The 26734-nt window shown below is 36.2% G+C and overlaps 2 protein-coding genes across 4 annotated transcripts in view; one reads left to right on the top strand and one right to left on the bottom strand.

Moving 5' to 3' along the window:
- The window catches only part of LOC131436607 (uncharacterized), a 593756-nt gene that overhangs the window by 201182 nt on the left and 365840 nt on the right, over nucleotides 1-26734 (bottom strand). For 2 of the 3 annotated variants that reach the window (XM_058605425.1, XM_058605423.1), the window contains 2 exons: nucleotides 14531-15170; nucleotides 14178-14293 (listed from right to left, as the gene is read on the bottom strand). In XM_058605425.1, the coding sequence (XP_058461408.1) occupies nucleotides 14178-14293; nucleotides 14531-15170 (756 nt within the window). The remainder of the gene's footprint in view (nucleotides 1-14177; nucleotides 14294-14530; nucleotides 15171-26734) is intronic. The other variant, XM_058605424.1, reaches the window with a different exon arrangement.
- LOC131436613 (uncharacterized oxidoreductase YoxD-like) lies at nucleotides 21957-23807 on the top strand. The gene is made up of 5 exons (XM_058605434.1): nucleotides 21957-22969; nucleotides 23030-23102; nucleotides 23167-23350; nucleotides 23416-23538; nucleotides 23600-23807. Exons 1-5 carry the CDS (start codon nucleotides 22424-22426, stop codon nucleotides 23676-23678), a joined length of 1005 nt encoding a protein of 334 aa, XP_058461417.1. The 5' UTR covers nucleotides 21957-22423; the 3' UTR covers nucleotides 23679-23807.

Genomic DNA, 26734 nt, shown 5'->3' on the forward strand with positions numbered 1-26734 from the left:
GTACTTAGAAAGCAGCTCTGATGCATTTAGATTCTATTTCCAACTGAAATTGATGAAATTGATTATTTCCTGACAAGTTGGTGGACCGAAGTGGACTCTCATTGAATTGACCTGAACTTCTTGCGCTTTCTTTATCCCTCTCCGATAATGATATTATTCTTTTGCTCTAGTGGGATCAACAGATAAACTAACAATAGCACAGCTTTATAACTCAATCTGATCGTTTCTTCTCTGTGCCGGATAACACAACCGTTTGAGTTGAATTCTTGTCTTTCACTGTGCGTTGAAAAGGAAACAAAGGGTAAGAAAAAGATATGCGAATCATATTATCAACAACTAACAAGAATAATCACAATTCTGAGTGCTGTACGGCTTCAATCGAAGGAACAGTTCCAGGGATTGGACAGAGATTTTCTAACTATTGTCTAATGATTTTTAATCAGTCTCTCGTTGTGCATTGATTAAAGGCTGTGCTGAGTCAATGATGATAACTTTACGTCAAAACGAATGCATCTGTAAAAGTCGTCAGTTTCTGTTTTATTAATATTGATCTAGCTATCGGTGCTGTATGCAGTGCTCATCATTACGCTATAAGCAGTAAATATTCAAATTCACACATCAGACTCACGTGTTACTGATGATAGGAAACATAAACAATGTTTGTGCGATAAATATTCCTAGTAGAAAATTTGACATATCCTGCAGCAGTCATGAATAATCGAAGTAGTGTATCTTTTTATAGCAATAACGTATTCGATTTTTTAGCAGCCACTCAACTACAACTTGGACTTCTCAGCCCTGTTCTGCTTTTGCTTTTCTATACGCACCACTAGAGCAAAAGCTCTCTTGCAAACATACGACCATACTTTGCTTTTTTTTTGCTGCTGCTACGTTTGTACGCTGGTACCCAACTGAAAGTAACTTGGGGGCTGTCCATAAAAGACGTCACGCTTTTTTTGACGATTTTTGACTCCCCATCCCCCCTTTGTCACAAATTGTCACAGAAGCAAAGATCCCCCACCTCCCGTATGTCACATGTCACGAATTCAAAATATATAAAATTCATCTCAATACATTTTCAATATGTATGACAAACCATACAAATATGAGGGAAAAATCGATTTATTACATGCTGTCATTAGATTAAAAAATATCCATAAATCTACAAAATCATCGGAATTATTTTATTAATATCAATTATATAAATTAACAAAAGTATTTGGTTGGAATTAATGAAACATTTAAATCATCTGTTTTAGTCCTCCTAGGGCTACACAGATATATTATTGTTTCAGGTAAAGAATAATATTTCCGTAGTGTAGCTTACAGGGCTGAGAAAATAAAGACCAAAACCTCATCAAAACGAGATCACTGCCGGAGAATCTTTTCATTATAAGTTGATCAGTGAAAGTTCAATCATTGGATGATTCGATAAGCTTTTATGTTGGTGGAGTAAAATCACATATGATCAAGATAAGACATGACATGTTCTACGTCTGAAATCGTTGATCTCCCGCCCTTTTTCAAATTAAGTATAATTGAATAAACTGCATCAGAATCAGATAAGAGAAATTCTTATGATATACTATTATCATTGCTAGAAAATCAAATTACTGAAAAAATTGTCAGTGCACATCTTAAGTTAAACTGTTTGAAGGCATCTTTTTCTTTTTTACTCATATTAGGCAAAATTTATGAATTTCGCTAATTTACTCGCTCCTCCGTGCACTTTTGCTGATCACAACAGAAATGATTTCCTGCATCATTCATTTCCGAATTTACAAGAAAAAGCTTTTATACAGGGTGATTTTTTAAGAGCTTGAGAACTTTTTTAAACAATAAAACGCATAAAATTTGCAAAATCTCATCGGTTCTTTATTTTAAACGTTAGATTGGTACATGACATTTACTTTTTGAAGATAATTTCATTTAAATGTTGACCGCGGCTGCGTCTTAGGTGGTCCATTCGGAAAATCCGCTTTTTTATCGACAAATTTTGTTCAGCGATGAGGCTCATTTCTGGTTGAATGGCTACGTAAATAAGCAAAATTGCCGCATTTGGAGTGAAGAGCAACCAGAAGCCGTTCAAGAACTGCCCATGCATCCCGAAAAATGCACTGTTTGGTGTGGTTTGTACGCTGGTGGAATCATTGGACCGTATTTTTTCAAAGATGCTGTTGGACGCAACGTTACAGTGAATGGCGATCGCTATCGTTCGATGCTAACAAACTTTTTGTTGCCAAAAATGGAAGAACTGAACTTGGTTGACATGTGGTTTCAACAAGATGGCGCTACATGCCACACAGCTCGCGATTCTATGGCCATTTTGAGGGAAAACTTCGGAGAACAATTCATCTCAAGAAATGGACCGGTAAGTTGGCCACCAAGATCATGCGATTTGACGCCTTTAGACTATTTTTTGTGGGGCTACGTCAAGTCTAAAGTCTACAGAAATAAGCCAGTAACTATTCCAGCTTTGGAAGACAACATTTCCGAAGAAATTCGGGCTATTCCGGCCGAAATGCTCGAAAAAGTTGCCCAAAATTGGACTTTCCGAATGGACCACCTAAGACGCAGCCGCGGTCAACATTTAAATGAAATTATCTTCAAAAAGTAAATGTCATGTACCAATCTAACGTTTAAAATAAAGAACCGATGAGATTTTGCAAATTTTATGCGTTTTATTGTTTAAAAAAGTTCTCAAGCTCTTAAAAAATCACCCTGTATCTACAAATACACGTTTTCCTATAGAATGTAAACGTTTACTGTGGAGATTTTTTCAGGAAATAGGGGAAAGCAGTAATATAATTAGGTATTTCAAAAATGCGCTCATTGAAAATATTGGACGTCACATTCCGAAAACCTCCCCCCCTCCCCCCTGTCACAAAAGGTCACGTTTTATGAAACACCCCCCTCCCCCTTGCGGCGTGACGTCTTTTATGGACAGCCCCTTGACTAGACACGTGAGAGTGCCATGCTGGTAGTCACCATCCAGTCGTATTTTTTTTTCTATTCCATGGATAATTAATAGACCCAGTCGATAATGTCTAGAGCTTCGCCGAGTGGTTGCTGAGTCGACTAAAAGCTTTGGCTGTAGATATGTGCGGGGTTTTCAGTGTTGTGGGCGGAACGAAGTTGGCCTTCGATGAGGATAGACTTTGGTTCGTTGCCATTTCGTGACGTTTCCAGAGATCCCATTCAATTCCTACTCATTCGTAGGACAACTATTTGGCAAAACTTTTCTCGAGCTCGAAAGTATAACTATTCTAGAGTTAATTTATTTTTTTGTATTCGCCTAGGTTCGGTATTCATAATAGCATTCACTGAAAATACGTGAACTGTACGGTTATTTTGCATTCACTGGTTTACGCACAACAGGTTTGACAAGTACGGGTACTGAATGTGTATTTTGCATATAATTGAAAGTGGCTTAATTGTACTTTACCGGCATTAACATCAGGACCGTCGAATGAAAAAATGCGAGATTGGGGGATTGGAAAAATTGTGGATATCTATGAGAAATTTGTTCGAAAAAGTATGGGCATTAGAAAAACATCAGATTAGAAAATTTCTAAATACGTTGAATTCAAATAATTCACATGCCAAATGCGCTTTTATTTTACATACTTTAATTATGAAGAATGAAAAAAAATCAAAATCTTCGAATTTCCGGACTATCTGAAAAAGTTTGGACTCGAGGGGACCCTTTCACCCCTCCCTATCGGCGGCCCTGATTTACATATTCTGAATCAAAATTAACCTGTTTGATGATGAGGTGAACGTGGCCGTGGTTAACTGAAATATTCTAACCATGTCACACAGGCGCGTAGCCAGAGAAAATTTTGGGGGGTTTTAGAACATGGTGATAAATCAACACATGTACAATTTATATCACAATGTTTCCCATGGGTTATAATTTTTTGTTTCGGGGGGGGGGGGGGGGGTTTGGACCCCTAAAACCCCCCCCCTGTGTACGCGCCTGATGTCACAGTATATGAACTCAGAGTGAGAACGACTATTTTGTTTGACTTAAATTGTATGAAAATGAAAAATGCAAACCGGTTACAGTTTTCAGTGATCAACACCTTGTTGGCTTCACTGATGAGATTGATATAGGCTCTGTAAACGTCTGTAATTTCGTAATCGTAATAATGCAAAGTCAGGTTATTGTATTCTGATACAAAAATTGACCTTCTGTTTAATTTCATTCTGTGTATACGCAACCAATATGTAAGTGAACATGACTAGTGTTAAGATCCTTCAGGCACTAACAGTTCTTTTAGACTCGAACAAGCCTCTACTGGCTTACGATAAAACTATAAAACTCCAGCACGTCGATCAATAAGTCTGACGGACAGAGAGCGTCACTAATTAAATAGCTTCTAGTGCCCAACCTGTCAAAATTTCGTGACATTCGGCTTCTTTTGGAAAATTAGAAAGTATGAAGAAAATAGAATTTCGTGAGTTGAAAAATAAACACTGGTTTTGATAACTTATTTAAACTTTTGGAAGAATTTCGGTGAATTTGGGTGCAGGAAAATTGCTTAATGTATTAGCATCAATAATTTAGTAGGCTCCTGTAGTGGCTGACCCGATCAGATGCACATAACTAAATCATAACACAAGTATATCAACAGTTGATATGTATAATAATTTGTGTTATTTTGAAATATTTAACAAATGAAAATAATCGAAAGTTAAAACTTATTATAACAATATAATAACAAAATCAGTTATGATGTTTTTAATTTTCATTTGCAAGACTCATGATAACGTTCATTAATTGAAAAAATGAGTTCTTCCGTTGCTTTATATCGAACTATTAGTATCAGAATTTCAAAAAACGTAAAGGAGAAACCAGATCACTAAATTCATTTATTCATTTAATAAAAAATATAATCAACAATTTTCGATTGAAACGATGCTAAAAGTTGGCTGTGATATAGTTTTCCTGTGTTAAATTTGCTATCTAATTTATTACAATTATTGTTATAAATTTCTGATCTCGGACCTCTGTAATTATATCAAACTCAATAATAATTGTGATACAAACGTTTCAAAATATGTTACGATAAGGAGTGTATCGAAAAGCTGTTAACAACATTGATTATTGAATAGAAAAGCGAAAAAAAAACATATTTTGACATCAGTTTTCGATATATTGTAGAAAAATTACATTTTAATGCATTTCACTGATTACATTGAAGAAAATCCTAATTTCTGTAAAACGCTCGCACATTGGACTTGATATTCTTCATTGAATTCTGCAGTTACTTTTGTGACTTTCCTGGTGACAGCTGTCCAGTTTTTTGTAACTCCTGCATGTTTTGGGACACTGTACCTTCCTTCCGAAAGTGCCGCTTGACAATTGCCCAATACCTTTCAATTAGCCAAAGATCCGGGCAGTTCGGTGGGTTGATGTCCTTTTCCTCGAATTGAACATAATTTTTTGACCACCACTGTAGAACGGAGTTGGCGTAGTGGGCTGAAGCCAAATCCGGCCAGAAGAGAGGAAGAGCCTTATGCTTTCTGTACAGTGGCAGCATTCTCTTCTTCAAACATTCTTCCTCGTACACCTTGGCGTTAATTGTGCCCTTCGTGAAGAAAATCGACGACCGCAAACCATAGGTACAAATTGCTTGCCAGACCAACACCTTCTGCCCAAACTTTTCCATCGCCACCGTGGTGTCAGCGTCGTCCAGGTCCTGGTACACCGATTTCGTATAATATTGCGGTACGGACAGCGCGCGAGAGTCTTCCTTGGCGTAGGTTTCGTCGTCGATCAGGATACATCCGTCTTTATTCTGTAGAATCCGGTTATACAGTTTTCGCGCTCTTGTTTTGGCCTGAACTTGCTGTACCAGGGACTTTTTCGGTAACTTCTGTTTCTTGTACGTTTTCAGGGAGTTCCGAACTTTGATCCAAATCCGGCGTCGACGCCGATGGGTTTTTCCTGATGTACTCAACCACTTTTATGTCCCGGCCGGGCTGGCTGGGACCCGTTTTCCTACCGGATCGGGGCAAATCCTTCATGCAAAGGGTCTTACCGAAGTTCTCGATAATATTTTTGACACTGGTGTGGTGCACATTCACCCGTTTTGTAAATTTGCTGTACGTGACACCACTTTCTGAGCACCAAGTGTGGAGAATTTTTTTTTCGCGTTTCCGGATAAATTCGACTCATCATAGAAACGATAAACCGTACCGAAACCAATCGATTGCGCAGCTATTATTGACATGTAAACAAACATGTCACCGCAAAACACGCTGCAAAAAAAATTAAGCCATTTCAGAGTAATAACTGTTTGAATGTTGCTAACTACTTATCGATTTATTATTCCCGCTAGAGGCTTTTTTGCTATGATTTTTGTTATTTTAACAGCTTACCAGCCAAAAATATTTCAAAATTTGTTACAAAATATTTTTGAAATGAACTACTCCAGTTGTTATAATTCTGTTATTACCATCTGATCGGGGACATGGATACATGGTCATAGAAACCTTCAATTTCCTTATGCTTAAAAATTAAAGCGATGGAACATACTGCTTGACCCCATAATATTAATTGATGTTTTCATAAAACAGGTATTTGTAAACTTTCTTTACTTTATCCGTTTAGAAATAAAAGGTCAAATTAGTACAGGAATGATATTTTAAAAAACTGATCATTTCTAGAATGTTATAGCATAAATATCACCTCCATTACCAGACGCCAGGATGACAGTAAGCAGTTACTACTCAGACTATGGTAAACTCATAACGTCTTTTCGTTTGAATACGCAGATGTTGGATTATTTTTCCAAAAAAAAGAATGAATTCTGTCTGTCACTCTCACAGAACCAATGACGTCAAAAGTGCTTTGATATTCAGTGAGCAAGAAATTGTGGTTCAAGAAAAAAAAACGCTGCCCAAGAACAATTGTTAAATAAGTCCTTCAAAGTACATTGCAAGCTGCGGAATAATTCCAAGATTGCGTCGAAAATTGAAAAAAAATCTAAACAAAAACACTAACACACCTAATCGGCACCAGGATTGAAGTATCGACTCAAGATTCCGCTATCGTCATTCGCAAGAAGTGTTTTCCACCATCGATCAGTTCATTCAACTAATTGATACTTATTATTGGAGATCAAGTTTCCACGACTCATTCCTTGTCAAAAAAAAAACTATTTAAACGGTCTTGAAATAAAGCAAGAAACCGGTTCGTTTGGATTATGCCTTTTCCATGTCTGTAGAGTTATTTATAGCATTCTATTTTGGGAATTCTAACGTTGGTAGCAGAAGAGCTATAGCTTTACCAATTCAAAAATGTAAAATCACTGTGCCTGAGTTTTTTTTCGATGGATGATGATTACTGCTTGTGTGCAATTATAGATATCTGTTCAATAAATGCAAAACATTAGAAGCGGTATAACATCGAGTTTTTTTTATCGAGTTGCTTAACACTTTTGGTCTCAAACCTTGGTCAAAATTGAAAAATGATTTTCCGCGCATTAGCCTAAATCACTGCACAGTGGGGAAAAAACGATCAAAAACGCGACTTTGCTCAATAATTTTAAAAAAACATAAGCAAATATTTTCAAAATCAGTATTTCTTATGCAAATTTTTCTGTAGAATCGATTTATGATATTTAGAAGATCCGCAAAATTCACTATCATGCCCGTTTTGCTCCAATTCCTCTTTTTTCTAACTTTACTTTGAAAACTAACTGTGAAACTCAGTAATAAATTCAATTCCACCAATCGGAAGGTATTCCTGACATGCTCACAAGTTAGATAAATGGATTGTTTTTAATAAGATTGACCGCAAACAACTGTATTCTGTTTCACCCCCAGTCATCTTCTTCCGTGAATTTACAGAAACAAAGTTCTACTGATCGGCGCTTGGACCAATTTTGGTTAAACAAGACAGTTCTATGTTTCGCATATAACCTCAAATAATAATTTACAGATAGTGTTCATGATCGCTTGCTTCGTGCTACATCGTTTTACCCCAATTTTCCGAAATATAATTTTAGGTTGAATCCAGATTTACAATCCCGAAGCAGATCCAATATAACCTACCAATATTGGTTCATATTACGTGCAAAACATCTGTGATCCAATTAAACACAATGGGAATGACAGTACTAGCCTGTTTAACCCGTTTTACCCCAATTTAATTCATAAGTCGTATTTCTGGTTAAACTTTCTTTCACATACCGAAAGCAGGCTGATTGAGATTGATGAAAATCGATTGATATTACGAAGAAAGACCTGAAAATTGGATTACGAATGAATTCAATGTGAAGCAAAATGGAGACTCAGTTAAAGGATAAATTGGGGTAAAATGGTATAACAAGATTCTTGTACAAGAGATAACAGGCTTTTACATCCATTCCAATTGTGTTTAATTGGATCACAGATGTTTTGTACGTATTATGAATTAATGTTGATAGATCGCATTGGATCTGTATTTGGATTGTAGATCATATTTCAACTGAATATTATAACTAGAAAAGAAATGGGGTAAAACGGTGCAACGAGTTTTCTGCTGTCCATAAAACTATATGCAATCGATTTGTTAGACTTTTTTACATCGGAAACACTCTATTCGCTTTCCTGCAAGTTCTTCGGTTTCATGTTATGTGCACTGCATCAAATAATTTCTTTCTCACTACGTCGGTGTCATTGCATTGGAAACTGGTAGTGTGAAAGTTCCCCAATTTTTAAATGACTGATGACATCTCAAATCTTTTGTTTTTTTTCTTGTTTTTTTATCTACTGTTTTGATTCCAGTAGATTATGCTGTTGTCAATATCATAGCAGAACTATAACGCAAAATGTTGAACATTTCTGTTGAAGCAATCAAAAAATTTTTCAATTGGGAAATTCATTCAAACTGAACCAATTCTATTTTATTAATAGGTGTATGAGTAAGTTCGTGCCGTTTCCGAACAGATGGCGTAGCTTAATTTTTATTCCAGTAATATATCTTTAAAAATATGCATTTGAAAGCTACTGTCATACAGTTTCAAAATCAGTATGTGTCAAATAGCTGAAGCATAAACGATAGTACTTTGTTTTGCTTTGTTTAATAGTCGAATTTTGTGGCGAATAAAGTGTTTTTTGCGAAGATTTCTTCATTATTATTTCAATATGAAGAAAGAAATTGTTGAAAATCACCGTTTTTTTGTGGAAGTGTATGGTGAACAGCTCTAGTTAGAGTGGATGTGTCGGAAGTGGATTGCACGGTTTAAAAGTGGCAACTTTGATTTGAAACACGAAGGACGATCCGGAGCGCAACCAAAGTTTGAAGATGAAGAATTGGAGGAATCGCTCGATCAAGACCCATCGAAAATGCAAGAATAACTTGAGAAATCACACGGAGTTACTCAGCCAGCCATTTCCCAACGTTTCAAAGTAATGGGAATTATTCGAAAGGTAGACAATTGGGTGCCGCAGGAATTGAAGCCAAGGGACGTCAAATGTCGGCGCACAACTGCTCCAATGGCACAAAAATATAGGGAAAAGTATTACCTTGCTCTATAGAAAGGTATCAGAATTGCTTAAAAACCGATTATCGAACGGACCCATAGCTTTATATACTAATCGACTCAGCTCGACGAGTTCAGAAAATGTCTGTGTGTGTATGTATGTTCACCTTTTAACGACTTTTTTTAAGCGCGATTTTCTCATTTTTTGCATAACCGATTTCCACAAACTTAGGCTTGTTTGAAAGGTAGTATTGGGCCATTGATCAATTTAGAAGATTAAATGACTGCGACTTCTGGTTCCAGAGATATGACGGTATAAGTGATCTAACCGACAAAACACTTTGTTTTTTGACCGCTCTATATAAGAGTGCCAATATTTTGGGATCACTTCTAATTCCGTAAAGCGGTAGTGCTCAAAAGTTTAAGCATCTTGAAAAAAGTCCCCATGCAAAATTTGAGCTAAGTCGGATATGGGTAATGCGTACTGCCCGGCGGTTAAGGTTCGAAAATTGTCGATCTTGAAAAATCACCATAGGAGAGACATTAAATATCCGAAATCGAAAAAAAAAATTTGATACCAATAATCTTAGAATTGCATGAAGCGTCGAGATTTAGTGTCATCTAAAATATTTTTTTTTTAATCGACTTTTTCAAATCCCAGAAAATCGATTTTTTAGGCAACGCTTGGTTCGAGAAATGATGCCGAATATGTGACATAAACGCTGAAGCATGCTTTTGTGAGCTACTCGAATCAATCATATTATAATTAATAAATGTCAAAAATGCGCCCAAATTAGTGTCAGAAATGAAGGGTTTTTTTTTTGGGCATCGAATTGATACTGGTGATGAAAAGTGGGTCCAACACGATGATCCAAAACGTATGAATTCCCCGGCCATGCATCATCATCGACCGCTTTTCCGAATATTCATGACCTGACAAACCATGGCCGCTCTGAATATGGTCGGAGCAGCTAGGTGTGATGTTACCTGCTGCAACCAAGTGAAAAGATTATGGGGGAAGTCAACTGACGATAATTGGTGCGATTGAGCCAAGCCACAATACAGTGATAGACAGGACAAAGTAATTTTGCAACATGACATTGCTCGCCCAAATGTTGCAGAGCCAGTGAAAAAATATTTTAAAACGCTCAAATGGGAAGTCCTATCCCATCCGCTGTTTTACTCAGACATTGCTCCTTTCGATTACTCTTTGCTCCGATCGATGAAGCATGGCCTGTATGACCAGCACTTCTCCAATTGCAACTAATTCGGTCGTTTTTTTCAAAAAGGGTTCCAGAAAAATGTAAAAATGTAGTGACTAGCGATGGACAATGGTTTGGAATTTTTTCATACCCCTAATGTAGTTTTCAAGAGCAACACATACAATTTAACAAACGGAAAACTACTGAAAAGTTTACAATACTCTGGAAAAAATGATATGCACTCGTGAAGAATCCGAACCTATAGTCTCACAATCGTTACTAATCCACCATCGATAAAATCCACCACAAAGATGTCTCACAGAGACCCAACAGTTTCATTATTCTAGCCTTAAAAATTGTCCGTTTGAAAGCAACCCCCCTCTCGAACAAGACATTAGTGAATGTGGCATCTTCAAATAATCTCACTCTAGAATATAAGCAATTCCAGAAATTAAGTCAAAATTAGGATCGCCTTGTTTCAACGGATGAAAGCTTGCGCACATCTTCGGTATGACGAACCGTTTATTATGAAGGGTTTCTGATTTTCAAACAGGACGTACATATGTAATTTTGCATGAATTTTTTTTCAAATTGTTGTAACTCGGAAACTCGGTTATTGGTGGAAAAATTGTGTAGAAAAAGAACTTGAGCACTCCAAAAAATGGACAAAAAGACGAAGATTTAAAAAAAACCTTCGTTTGAAACGTTCGACTTCTTTTAATTTTGTGTCTAAATGTCTCAAAAAATGGCTACTTCTAGGAGTAATTTCCTAGCGAGTCAATACATTACTCTTTATGTAGAGAATCATATTCTTTTGCTAGAACAAGTATTTTTTTATCCCAAACTTAGAATTAAAAAAATGTTTAAAAATTATTTCGGCCTTTGCTTCTTTTCTTTTCAATCCAAACTGCCAAAATTGACAGCAAATGTGAATTTCATGTTAAAGTTCAAAACAAAACTGTTTTTAAAATATAGAAGAGATGTTTTCTAATAGAACTTTTTCGATTAGATGTACAATTTTTAAAAAAGTGTTCGACTTTTTTTCAGTATATATTTATAGAGTGCTCTTTTGATTTACTAGAACTTCTTCTTTGACATCAACTTTCGACAGCTTCTGAGCATACACAAAATATTTCGTTCTTTTTAAAAGTCACACTTGAGCCGATTTGGTCTCTCCATTCGCGAACAGTAAATGGTTTGTCGCTTCTAATGAGACAAGCATTTAAAATTACTATACACTTAAAAAAAAGCGGGACACTTTTTCAAGTAGGGGAAAGTGGGGAATCTCTAACCACACTGAAATACTTTTTTTTAATGTACAAATAAATATTAAACTAGAAGCAAAATGCAAATGGATTTATTTCAAAGTTTTAAAACGTTCCTTTATGACATTGTAGTGAAAAAGCGAACCTTTTTTAATCCACCTAGTGGTGTAATGATGCCTTTCTCACATTACTTATATTAAAAAAAAACATCACTAGAAGACTCAGTCCAGATTTTTTCTTTCAAACTAGAAAAAAATCAAAAACTTTCTTTGGGTATAAACAACAACAACCTTTTCAATTTGTAAACAGTTATGTCAAGTTAATATAAACTTAAACGCTACACAAAATTGGACAAAGCACGCTGTGTGCTAGGCGGTGATGTTATCTTTCCGCTGTGTACCAATTTTGCGTCGTTTTGTATGACAGTTTGGAAGTTTTGACACTCAAGAAAAGCAAAGCAAAGTCTTGGCATTACATTCCTTTTGTGGAATTTGGCCTTCCTGTTTCAACAGATATTGCAACCGAATCTTAGCGTACAGAATCATTGCATGGCTAGTGATACGATCCTACTGACACTACGAATCCTTCCAGGTCGAGACGAAGAACATATGACAACTAGCTTGTAAGACCAGCACCGTATGCATAGAACCGCCAACCCGGGTCAGAGTTTTGACACTCATCGCCCTATAATTTCGGAACCGGAAGTTGGATATGGATGAAATGGCACAGTATCTTCTAAGACACTGAGAGCTTTAATTTGAAGAATGATTTGTGAAAATCGGTTTAACCGTTTGCTGAGAAATCGAAGTAATATCCGGTTTTGGGGCTTTTCTTCAATATTACCGGTGCGTTTGGAAGCGGAAACCGGGGTCTTGTAATTATTAGTGAATTTACCAGTAAATTTCATAAAAATTGGCAGCGCGTTTCGTCATCACTTTTGAAAAAATTCTCCTGAAGTTGAAAATTTTTCACTTATCGCGCTGTAATACTGGAACCTAAAGTCGGATCTGCACTTTTTAAAAAATTTCACAACCTTTCAAATGCATCTTAGTTAGTGAAAATCGGTTCAGAAATTTCCGCATTTTCTCATAGATTTTGCACATATTGCCTTGTAATTCCGGAACCGAAAGTTTTGTAAAGATAAAATTCAATACTTATTTTTTTAACATAATTTTGTTCAATTTGATCAGTTTGAGTTAAAAAGTAACGAAGTTACGGCAGAAGTTTTAGGTTTCTGATGGAAAATAGTCATTGAAACAATAGAATATGATTCTACACATAAAGAGCAACAAATTTCCTCATAGAGACCGTACTCCTAAAAGTAGTCATTTTCGAGATGTTAACATACGAAATTCAAAGAAATCAGAGTTTGAATGAATTACGCCGTTCCAAGATATGGTGGATGCGGTAGAAGTTCCCAATCAAACGTGGAAATTATTTCTTAGAATACTTTAGTTGAATGAAGAGGATCGTTTTCATTTTGCAGTTAGTCGATTTTCGATTCGTCCATAGCCCCTTTCGATCCCACCACACACGTAGTATTGTTCTTTTCTCAAAATGATTCGGTCTTGCATTCGATGTTGATGGTTGATGGTGAAAAAAACATTTCGCATTCATTCAACTGTCGTTCGTTCAGTTTGTTTGAAACCCATTTACCAATCTTTTCAATATCTTTTTTTTTTCTTTTTACGACATTCAGAAGGATAGTATTCAAGGGAGACCAAGGTAGTGAAGGTATAGAACGGAAAGGTGAGACGTGACAAAAGTCATTTAAGCAATCGGAAATCTTTTAATAACTTAACTTTTACCTTCTACCAGGGGAGTCGAGCTTGGACATCTCATCAATGCAAATCACCCGAGTCTTTGGTATGCCGGGAAGTAATGATAAAGGTCTTTTACCATTTACTATCCGAACCACCTTCAATGTTCAATGGCAACATTTTCGGTCACTTTTTTCAACAATAAAATCACCTACTTTGAAACGTTAAAACCAGCGTACACAAGTTGTGGCGGTTGAAGAAAGATCTCCATACGTCTCTATAAGAATTCAATGACCAATGCATTGTTTTGAATAAATGTAACCAATTCTGTAGACAAATTTGAATCATTTTCCCGGACTCACGATAGATTTTACAATTGGAAATGTTTCACGTCGGCCTTCGGTTGGCAAGGTTTCGTAAAACTCAGTAACATCTAAATATAAACAGATCGTCCCCGTACACAAACCCACTTACCTTCCTCGCACCGATGGCCAGTTTTTCCGAATGGACACAGGCAGCGCTGAGTCTGTCGGCTGTCACCATTGCTACAGATTCCCTCGAAGCCACAGTCCAGTGTACACGGTTCTCTGCTGGCAATGATTTGTGGTCATGCGGATTGACGTTGGATTCCCCGGGTAAGCAGGCAACAGTGTAAAAGAGACCGACAATAAATTCAGTATTAGCATGCAGCAGCATGAAAGTGCTAGGAAAAACTATTTCGAAGTATTAAATTCAACGCAAAAAAAAAACAACAACAACTGTTGAACGCAATTGAATTTGCCACTCAGAAAATACAATTGCAATCAATTTACACCTGATGAACCTACCTTTCTACGCTGCTGGATGCAGCCGTTGCGGTCGAATTGTAGCTAGTCGCCGCACTCGTAATTCCCGTCACGTTTTCCGGTTCCGCTGAACTGCTACTGCTGCTGCCACCAGGAGGGAACGATGTGGTTGCTACCGCACTGCTCCGAGTGTCGAAATCTAAATTGCCCTCCGGCGCCGTTAGTGAAAGAGCTTTTATTTCGCTTCGATTCCGTCCGTCGATACCCTGCATATGTAATGAGCTACCACCGGCAATCTCCATGTGAACCGATCTAGAGTTACTACCGCCAGCGGTGCCATTCTTTGTCCTGTTTGGGGATGCTCTTTTACTGCTATCATGTGACTGAACAGCTAATTTCGCCTTTGGCTGCTGACGGTGGATGCCAGTGGCAGCTGTCAATTTGGTGCCTTCCGCCTTCCAGTTATGATTTACTTTTCGCAAGGAGAGCTTTCCATCGATAGCATTTAGATTGATCGGTTTCATGCTACCCTCCCCATCCTCGTCGTCCTCGTCGCTGTAGGTCTTCATCGATATGTGCAAATCGGACATATCAAGTTTGGCGCTAAATGAGGCGCCTCGCTGATACAGGACGTCTTCCTCCACACTGGATGCATTTTCATCCGTCGAGGTAGTGTTGAGTTCTGAAAAAGAGCGAAAGAAAAATCCTGCTTTAAAAATCGTTTGCACTATTTCAGACGGATATTTTAAAGTGATTTAAAGGCCATGGCTCTTGTACTACGAAAGTAACACTTCAAAATCTACCGAGCATCATGACAAATTCCGTTTATCACGCGTTGCATAGAATAATTGACTGCCGTTAAAAAATACAAAAGATGTACAGCGTTAATCAACTTTTCGCGTTCGCATCATTCCAAAGACTTCTCGTATCAGGGATTTCATTGAGAATTTTTATGTTTACAAACACGCACAAACAATCATCAACATTCCTCAGGACAAGCGGCAAACAAAACACTTTTGAATCCGGCTAGCAAACGGAAAAAAGATAAATGTTCTGCAACATTCAATGGTGAGGCTCTGAGAGCAATTCTGAAGTGTTTTCCGTTTGAAGTTCACGAACAGAGGTGGAAAATATTAGGATTTCTTTTTATCATCACCTTATTTTTCCTTTCCCAACAAAGAGGCACTAGGAAAAATGTATCCGTGTTGTGTTAAACGCAATTTTGGCATGTCTAACACTGTCCCTCCTTTATTGCCAGATGTTTTCGTTATTGTAGATTCATTCTGCATTGCTACAATGCAACATATTCAGAAGAAAAGATTTTCTTTCTAGTAGAGTGGGATCATTACGCACCAAATAACTTCATCCTTGTGATTTATGACTTTGTTCGTTCTATATTCTGATGGAATACAAAATATGACTGCAGTTCAATAATTTTGAGAAGGCTGAGTTGTCACATCAACTACTGAATACAAGAATCGAACAAGGCTACTCCAAGTCCGTTCGTGATAAAATCTGGACAAACAAGAATAGATCGATCGATTTTTTAAATCTTTAACAAGAATCCAAGCTGAGCTCTGTAGGTGCAATATGCACATTTAATAAAACCTCAAACACCCGAGAGGATTTGGAGATTTAAAAAAAGCGACACCATTTTCTATTCTCGGAAGAATGCAGAACGATTCACAATATGTATGAGCAGAATTAAATTCTGGTCCCCATAGGGGATACCCAACAATCTGATAAAAAATTTTAGAATAGAAACAGAAGGGAAAGAAAGAACGATGAACTCCTCTGACTATAGCTCGAAGGAAGAACGATGAACTCCTCTGACTGTAGCTCCTTACCATATTGGCAAAACATTTTTGTTTCTACACACACATAAATAAAAAAAATTAACAATAAATTCCCATACATTGTGCATCGAATTCAAATATATTTTTTCACAATCTGGATCTAATTTCGTTTTACTTGGAATCAAATACAAATGCTTTTCGTGTGATTGTGTGAATCGTGTTTTCGAGACAATGCGCCGATTCATAAGAGTTTGAGGCCTGAATTACCAAATGTTTCATTTCCCGTTTTTTTTCTCAAGAACTAAGCCAGTAAATGTTTGATCCCCTTGAATGGAGTGAAGCGCATTTGGTTCCGGTCTGCATCATTCTAAATAAGTTGTAACAAAATGGTTTCAAATCTGGTTAACAAAATGAATACAGCATAACTTCCTATCTACTATAATCCACCGAGCCTTCGGAGTTTATCCAAAGCCATCTCTGAGAAAAGTGCGTAAGAATTTTTTACACACAAACACATGCTTAACAAGATCTTATTAGCGTTTGTGATCTTATTATACGTTTTGTGGTGGGGTACTCAATCAATAAATTTAGATTTAGTTTGAACATATACTTAAATAGATTTCAAACGAAATTTATTGACAACAAGAAGACGAACAGCAGAAGAAGAAGCTGCATGCTACACGCTCCATGCTGCGTGTATCATATATCATGTATCATGTATCATGTATCATGTTACATGATACATGATACATGATACATGTTGCATGATACATGATGCATGATACATGATACATGATACATGATACATGATACATGATACATGATACATGCTACATAATACATGATACATGATACATGATACATGATACATGATACATGATACATGATACATGATACATGATACATGATACATGATACATGATACATTATACATGATACATGATACATGATGCATGATACATGATACATGATACATGATACATGATACATTGATACATGATACATGATACATGATACATGATACATGATACATGATACATGATACATGATACATGATACATGATACATGATACATGATACATGATACATGATACATGATACATGATACATGATACATGATACATGATACATGATACATGATACATGATACATGATACATGATACATGATACATGATACATGATACATGATACATGATACATGATACATGATACATGATACATGATACATGATACATGATACATGATACATGATACATGATACATGATACATGATACATGATACATGATACATGATACATGATACATGATACATGATACATGATACATGATACATGATACATGATACATGATACATGATACATGATACATGATACATGATACATGATACATGATACATGATACATGATACATGATACATGATACATGATACATGATACATGATACATGATACATGATACATGATACATGATACATGATACATGATACATGATACATGATACATGATACATGATACATGATACATGATACATGATACATGATACATGATACATGATACATGATACATGGTACACATGATACATGATACATGATAAGTGGTACATCGTATGTCAGGGATACAACCCATATTAAAAACGACCGACCACTCCTTCTCATGCTCTTCGTGAATGATCTATGCAATGGACTGACATCATTTGAAATAGTGTATGCAGATGATCATAAAAAATATCGTATCATCACAAGCCTCGTGGTTTGTGGAGCCTTACAAATGGACATTTAGACATATGGGATCAAGACGGCATCCAGTTTGTTTTTGTTACTGTGAAAGCCTATGCAGTTTCATGATCAACGAAATTTGCAAACAAGAATAGTTCTTGAATTTGAGATTTTAACATTCGTCATTGTGTAATTTTAGAACAGGAAGTTCAATCCAAACTGTAGGAAAAAATGATAAGAGAAATGTAAAAATCGATCTCTTTCCACATAGAACTTCAGTTCCACAGCAACTGGACTCGATGACCTAATTTACACAGTAGTTCAATTAACAGGGAAATAAGTTATGAAGAAATGCACATTTAGTTTACCTAGGATTATATTCAAAGCAATTTTTTTAACGCAGAACCAGAACCAATAATCAACTATTCATCGTTCGATCAAGTTAAATATGGTTTCGTCGTCGTTTTTGACTTTACTCGCCTGACTCGATTAATCTTTTGCTTAATTTACGTTGAGCTTGACTACCATTGCCTTGTGGACCGTTACGAAACCATAACAGCTAACTTGAGCCAATAAATTGCTTATACTGTGCTAATGGTCGACTTGAAGATATGAGCTGTGGTGACGAATAGTACAAAGAAAATGTTTCAATCGCAACCAAGTAATTACCGGAGTTAATTATGCTGTTTTAGCAAACTATGGATGATGCATGTTCATTCTTTATGACATACTTTTGCGAGTTCAAGCGCGCTAATGAGCTATTTTTCAATACATCGGAAAAACCTGTAATAAATAAGCAATAAATCGGACTTCATTACACACATCTTAAAGTTTCCGCGATTCATTGTTAAAAAGATCACTTTGTATTTTGAAAAAAGAAATCAACTCTACTTTGGAATTGTTTCGAGGAAATGAAAAAGTTCATTGCTCACAGTACTTACAGCAATTACAGAAACGGGTAACAAGTCATCAGACTTCACATACTCCGATTTGGATGGAACTTTTCACTTGCCACTTTCACTTGGTTGACAGGGACCAGGATTTCTTTCAGATCTGGGTAAATGATTCAATGAAAATTTCTTACCAAACTTAAAAAGACGCTTGTGTAGTGCTCTTTAAACTGTTTTGCTGCGATATTTTTTCGTGTTTCATGTTCGACTCTTACAATTGCATGAACACGCTGCTCAAATGAAGCAATTCGAATACACTGTCACTTCTGCCAAATGAGCATACATTTTCTAGCATACACATCGACAACAAAGTTCAGTCATATTTGAGTAAGATCATGCTTCAGATTGCTAATTACTTTCAATATGATTTCAATTTTATATGACAAAATTGATGAATATTCTAATATACTTTGCATACACAAAGCTCCAAACAAGGGTTCACAAGTCGAGTTAGTTCGTAACAAAGTTTTCGTTATTTGGGAATTGACTCGCAAAATGTAAAAGTTTTATGTAATGAATGTGGAAAACATCAATCATATTTATATTTTCGAAACTGTTGTAAAGAATAGTTGTATGAAAACTATGTTTGGGCACAGAGAACAGACATTCAAGCTAGTACAAACTTGTTTGAAAAAAAAACTGTGTAAAGCATATAAACGAAAACGCGTTTAAGATCACCGTTGCGCACGATTTTTCATGCATGAATTACCAATCTGGTTTACTCGTCAGGTACGTTTTCTCAAACTTTTGAGGATTTTGTTTCTCAATTTTTAACGTATTTTCATAATATTGGGTAGTAAGTTTTCGGAAACTTTGCCAAAAATACGAAATCAATCGGATCAACTGTTTTTTTTTTAAATACAAGCTTCGATGAATTTCTTGCTAGGCCCATTTCAAAAATTAGGCTACAGTAAAAGTTATGAATGTTTGGTTATGAACTACAGTGTTAAGAAATAATCAAAATTTCGAAAATCGCGAAATTTTTCGCAAGTGATTTTTAGACAAAAAAATCATCGAACAGAAAAGCCACTGCAGAAAAGTTCAGTACTGATTTTTTACAAACGCGACTTTCACTGACACTGAATCCACATGACAAAAAATCAATAGTGAAGACATTCATTGTCCTTGATAATAATTAAGAAAAAAAAGTTCGCACATTGCATATATTTGATATGATTTTCGAATAGAATATTATTGGGAAATGAATTCATAAACATTATATCTCAATCTTTTCCAGAATACATGATAAATAAATTCGCCGATGAGCAAAAGCTTAAACTTTCTGAAAATGTTCAGTGCGCGTTGAGTGGTGGATTAATAATCACCACTATTAAGTATTCGAAATTTACTCAGAAATACCGTGGTGGTGGACAGTGATGGCATTTCACCAGAGTTATACACGCTGGTGTAAGATTTATGTCTATACAGGGGATAAAACAAGAAGCGATACAACAAGAAACGAACATCACTCAAAAAGGAAAGCGCACTTCTTCTCAGTGTCGAATAGACAGAATCTGAGTGTGTGCTCGTGGTTAAAGCAGCTGACGGGACTGAAACACATTCTCTTCACATGAAACGCTCTCACGTGCTCTCGCCTGAATACACCCAAGTGACCACTGGTGCGTGTTAGTGAGCGAACACTTCTGTGATCTAACTTTTAAATTTATGTAAGGTAACGACGGCCTTGCTATGACAATCTTTTTCGCAGCAAGGAAAAACTAAATTTTAACGATAAATGGCGCTTTTGCTGATTATGCGTGCCCCACGTTTCTCTTATGCGAACCGTACACCAGAGTCCACCAATTTGGTGTGATCCAGTGCTAGAGTTGAAAGAAAATAAACACTCGCTCTCATGATGCGTGCACACTTCGTATAACAGTGGTGTATATGTGTGAAAGAGAAAAGCTCTCGTTGATGTTGTCATTGCAAGGGGAGAAATTATACTTGCTCTTCGTCACACCGAAGAGATGGACATCTCTGGTGGTGGAGTAATATTATCACTAAAAGCAGCAAGTGCTGTTACTAATAATAGTTATAATGATAATAGAATATTAATAGAAAAAACCTATCACGAAGCATGATATGCAGATGATTAAAAAGTTTTACCCACTTTAGCTTGAATATCTTACGCAGAAATAACAGGAGCGCAGGCTATCGCTACGACAATTCAAATCCGCCATTAAAACGCTGCACTTGCTGTATGTTCGAGACATGCGAAATGTTGTGCTCCTGTTACTTCTATAAATCAAATTTATGATAAATAGCGGTTTATTAGGTTTAATCTAAATAGTGAATTAATATCACGGTCATTATTTCTGTGTCTGAATCCCAATTCAGTTGCGAATTTATTCAGTAGAGAATTTTCTATTGATGAAAATATAATAATTAAAATTTGCACGAATCACTTCGCTGTCGAACTGAAGCGTAGTGAAAATTCCGCAGCGAAATATCATCGTAGACTCTTCTCCCTTTCAATTATCTCTTTGGCGATATTTCTGTGGGTGGAAATTCGTTATCAAGTTTCAAGGACCCAAAAAATCACTTGTAAACTCGAGGTTCATAGTTTTGTGGATGCTTGTTTCATGGATAAAAATTTCGGAAGTGATTTTTTCAGTCATTTTTTAGAAAATCCCTTGAATTGATTTTTCACGAGTGACGATGAAATGAGCTTTTTCTGATCATGATTTTCCCAACACTGGACCATCGAATTACAATAGCATATTGTAATTAACATACAGAGACGCATCGATTGTTCCAGGGGACGCTTATAACTATGATATGGTAATTCAAATGTGATAATTCATCGTGCAAAACCGTATGCGACGGTACTTCTGATCCAATCTTCTTTTGTATAGATTACACAGTTTTTGTTTTATTCTAGTTCTACAGTTACAGTGAATGTAAGGGTCATTCTCTAGCTACTAACACAATTTTATTCATTGGAAATTTCACTACGTCAGTTTGATTTTGAACATTCTTCGATTAGGATTGAATTGATTCAGTGTAAGAGCATGAAAGTTTCCGTAAGTCATGGTCATCAAGATAGAAACCGAGAATGGTAAAGTAGAATTAATGTTAAATAATTCTCACATGTAATGCCAAACAAACACTTTTCAAGTGACATTGCTGTTTGCCCTTCATCAGCTGCGAAAAAACAAGTTTCCACCGCACAATCCAAAATTGTACACATGGTGGAAGTTTACAGTGGTATGGTTCCAGCAGTAGGTCAAGCGACAATCTTCTTGAAATAGCTTGGTCAACCGACGGCTCCGCATATCTTCTTTACGCACTGGTGACCATTTCAATCCAACCGACCCGGCCCAATCGGGGTGAGTACAAAATGTAGCAAAAACAACTCGAGCATAGCCTTTTTGATCCAACACCTACTGGCTGATTGTTCATGTCTATGATCTGAGCAATTTGGCGCACAGATCGGTCAGTTAGAGTTGGGTTCCACGTCGGTTGCAGACGCACGATGACCGGCCAAGATCAGTACTTCAACCATCGGGACGGACAGTACGTCCCCGCGACGGAAGATTTGATAGAAAGTAACCGATATTCTCGAAATCCGCTGGACATTTTCCTACGAGTGACAAAAGTGATTCTATTATTCGTACCAACCTTAATCCGTGAAGTGATAACGTTCCTAGTGGGAGCGAAGAAAAAATCCATCAAAGGCCAAATTGCGCTGGTCACGGGAGGTGGAAATGGACTGGGAAGATCGCTGTGTTTGCGACTGGCCAGGGAAGGCTGTTCGGTGGCTGTGGCCGATATCGATTTCATAGGTGCCGAGAAAACAGCCGAGGAAATTCGCAGACTAGGTGTGAAAGCAGAAGCGTTCAAGGTGGATGTTGGAGAGCAACAATCAGTTGAACAACTCAAGGTTAACGTTGAAAGCAAGCTAGGCCCAGTTGATATTTTGGTCAACAATGCGGGCTTGTTAGCGATGCTGTCACTATCGGAGGGTACATCGGAAGATGTACAACGCATCATCAATGTCAACCTGACCTCTCATTTTTGGGTAATCTAGAAACTCAATTTCCAAGAATGATTCATTTTAGCCACTCGGTGTCCGTTTCAGACTATTCGTGCTTTCAAAGATGGAATGATGGAACGAAGACGTGGCCATATAGTGGCGGTGTCATCGACTTTCGGTGAAGCAATTCTCGTTTTGAGCTAATCAAAAAAAATAAAAACTTATTTTGTGCCATTCCCCAGGTATTGCGGCCTTTGGTCGTACAGTGTGTTACAGTGCGACGAAATTCGGTGTTCGCGGTCTTATGGAAGCACTGAACGAGGAGTTTTTCATGAACGGCTATGGCGATGAAATCTTTGCCACCTGTGTTTATCCGTGTTTCGTTGCAACCAGGAAGGAGTTTTTAGTTTACCTTCAAAAACTTGGGTTCGTGATTGTGAACTTTTTGGTTGTGTGCATTATTAAACCGAAGCTTGTTGATATAATTGCAGCTGTCGAGTCCCAATTCAAACTCCCGATGAAGTGGCCAATTTGACAGTTGAAGGAATGTTGAAAAACAGATGCGAAATTGTGGCATCGCCTTGGTACATGCAGGTGATGCTAAAACTCTATTCGTAAGTACTGGTTTTGTTCTCAGTACTGAGCAATTAAATTTTCATTCATTATTCATTTCAGGCTTATGCCAAACAGTGTGAATCGCTTAGTAGTAGGTATTTTCGTCGATAATTTGCCACAACTAACTGTTAGAAGCTGAGTGGATAGCTTCATAAGTGATGAATATACCTAAATTAACACAAACAATTGTTTCTTTTGAACAACAAAACTACGTGTTAGAGCAGGGCCATTAAAAACCATAGCAACTTTGAAGAAAAAAAAACGCTGACTGTCCGGATTGGAAATTGTTCAATTTACTGTTCAAAGACGAAAATCCGAACCATTCCATTTATCAATCAGCTACGGGCGGTTGTACTAATGATTTATGACTCATACTAAGAGGCTTTTCCATTCCATTCATTAAAACGTACTATCACGAACGTATGTGGTTACCACTTACATTGATAAGTGGAAACAAAAATTTACGCCCTGTTAGGCTACCAATTACCGGGCACCAACCTTGTACACCTTACTTTGAACCGTGCCTGCTCATTCATCACCATCCGTTATGCCACATCAACATCTGGACAGCTTATGTAAGACAGACTATCGGAGCATCGCCGAACATATCCTCTTAATACACCAGTTGCATTGCTAAAGTAAAAGGTAAAGTTTGTTAGTGATATGCTGTCACATTGAACAGACTAATTGAAAGTGTATTCAAATAGCTTTTGTAATTCATCTGAGTAATATCGACGAATTGATTACAACAGCAAAGCACCCCACTGTGAGATAAGCCGATTTGATTAGTTCAGTCACACCCGTTTTGCCACAAAAAACTATTGACCATTGAGAGTGTGAAATAATATGAAATGTATATGTGCAGCCCAGTTGATTCAATGAGACCTTACTTCATTGGTTAAGTGTTTTTGTTCGAATAACACCAAGTGCACCATTCAGACAAGGAGGGTTATTTCCTCTTTTGAGTAAAACAATGCAAAGTAACATTTAATATTTGTAATTTCTTTTTTATAAAATCTAAACTCAAATCTATTCCAAATTTGTGTACTCCATTGAAAAAACACGTAATATAAAATTGAGTGAAAAAGAACAGGAGTGTTTTAGGAGTTCAAACCCCCCTCCCCAAAAAATTATTAGGGAAGACAGGGGACGTGGTTAAACCGGACAGATAAAATATCTTATAAACCTGCTATTATATCGATTCATGGATTGACTTTGTAAACGCGTTTGGAGATAACGCTGTAGAGATTTCTTGGGTACAAAACCTGGTTTTAATAATATTTTTTTAAATTTCTTAAAAGCGTCCGGTTTAGCCCCGGTCTCCCCTATATTATGCAAACACCTCCCATAACTCCCATTATATCTATAAATTTTATTTCCAGACTTTGAAGAACTTCAAATATTAACCATTCAATTCATTAGATATCGTGACATAAAATTTCCGCTCTATTCCGAAACTGTTTCAATAAAACAAAACGGTTTAACTGCTCAAACGAAAATGTTTAATTATCTCGATTGAAAAGAAGATATCAGGTGTACAACTTTGCTTCCGCCGTTTTCCGATAGGTGGCTGTACCGGCTGAGGCTGGTCAAAATACATAGATGATAATGCCTTTAAAGTGAGTGTGTACAGTGCCTAACGAATTGTCATCGCCGTTTCAGTGACAGTTGTTCTTGTTTTCGTATTATTCACGCTCGAAAATATCTGTTTATGTGCCCAATTCTCGCCATTTGCGGGAAGTTTTACTTTTTCGTTACATTTTTAAAAAAAATGCAGCTGAAGCGCATCGAATGCTCTCAGAAACTTACGTTGATACTGCTCTGAGTAAAAGAACGTGTCGGGAGTGGTTTCAACGTTTTATAAACGGTGTTTTCGCTGTCGAAGACAAACATGGTGGTGGAAGTGAAAAAACCTTCAAAGATGAACGACTAGAAGCTACAAGCTCTTAAAACCGGATGAAACCATCACAGGAGATCGCTACCGAACGCAACTGATGCGCCTTAGTCGCGCACTAAAATAAAAGCGGCCACAATATCAAGAGCGACATGACAAAGTCATCCACCAACACGACAATGCTCGGCCTCACTTTGCGACGTGGTCAAAAAATACCTGTAAACGCTGAAATGGGAGGTCTTGCCCCACCCACCATATTCACCACTTCTACCATTTCGGTTGCCGGAAAGATGGGAGAAAGTTGTCGCTAGCGACGGACAATACTTTGAATAATACATCTGTAAGCACTTAAGTATTAAGTATTAAGTATTAAGTATTCAGTATTAAGTATTAAGTATTAAGTATTAAGTATTAAGTATTAAGTATTAAGTATTAAGTATCAAGTATTAAGTATTAAGTATTAAGTATTAAGTATTAAGTATTAAGTATTAAGTATTAAGTATTAAGTATTAAGTATTAAGTATTAAGTATTAAGTATTAAGTATTAAGTATTAAGTATTAAGTATTAAGTATTAAGTATTAAGTATTAAGTATTAAGTATTAAGTATTAAGTATTAAGTATTAAGTATTAAGTATTAAGTATTAAGTATTAAGTATTAAGTATTAAGTATTAAGTATTAAGTATTAAGTATTAAGTATTAAGTATTAAGTATTAAGTATTAAGTATTAAGTATTAAGTATTAAGTATTAAGTATTAAGTATTAAGTATTAAGTATTAAGTATTAAGTATTAAGTATTAAGTATTAAGTATTAAGTATTAAGTATTAAGTATTAAGTATTAAGTATTAAGTATTAAGTATTAAGTATTAAGTATTAAGTATTAAGTATTAAGTATTAAGTATTAAGTATTAAGTATTAAGTATTAAGTATTAAGTATTAAGTATTAAGTATTAAGTATTAAGTATTAAGTATTAAGTATTAAGTATTAAGTATTAAGTATTAAGTATTAAGTATTAAGTATTAAGTATTAAGTATTAAGTATTAAGTATTAAGTATTAAGTATTAAGTATTAAGTATTAAGTATTAAGTATTAAGTATTAAGTATTAAGTATTAAGTATTAAGTATTAAGTATTAAGTATTAAGTATTAAGTATTAAGTATTAAGTATTAAGTATTAAGTATTAAGTATTAAGTATTAAGTATTAAGTATTAAGTATTAAGTATTAAGTATTAAGTATTAAGTATTAAGTATTAAGTATTAAGTATTAAGTATTAAGTATTAAGTATTAAGTATTAAGTAT

The sequence above is a fragment of the Malaya genurostris genome, chromosome 3 (genome assembly GCF_030247185.1).
Source record: "Malaya genurostris strain Urasoe2022 chromosome 3, Malgen_1.1, whole genome shotgun sequence".
Lineage (NCBI taxonomy): Eukaryota > Metazoa > Arthropoda > Insecta > Diptera > Culicidae > Malaya > Malaya genurostris.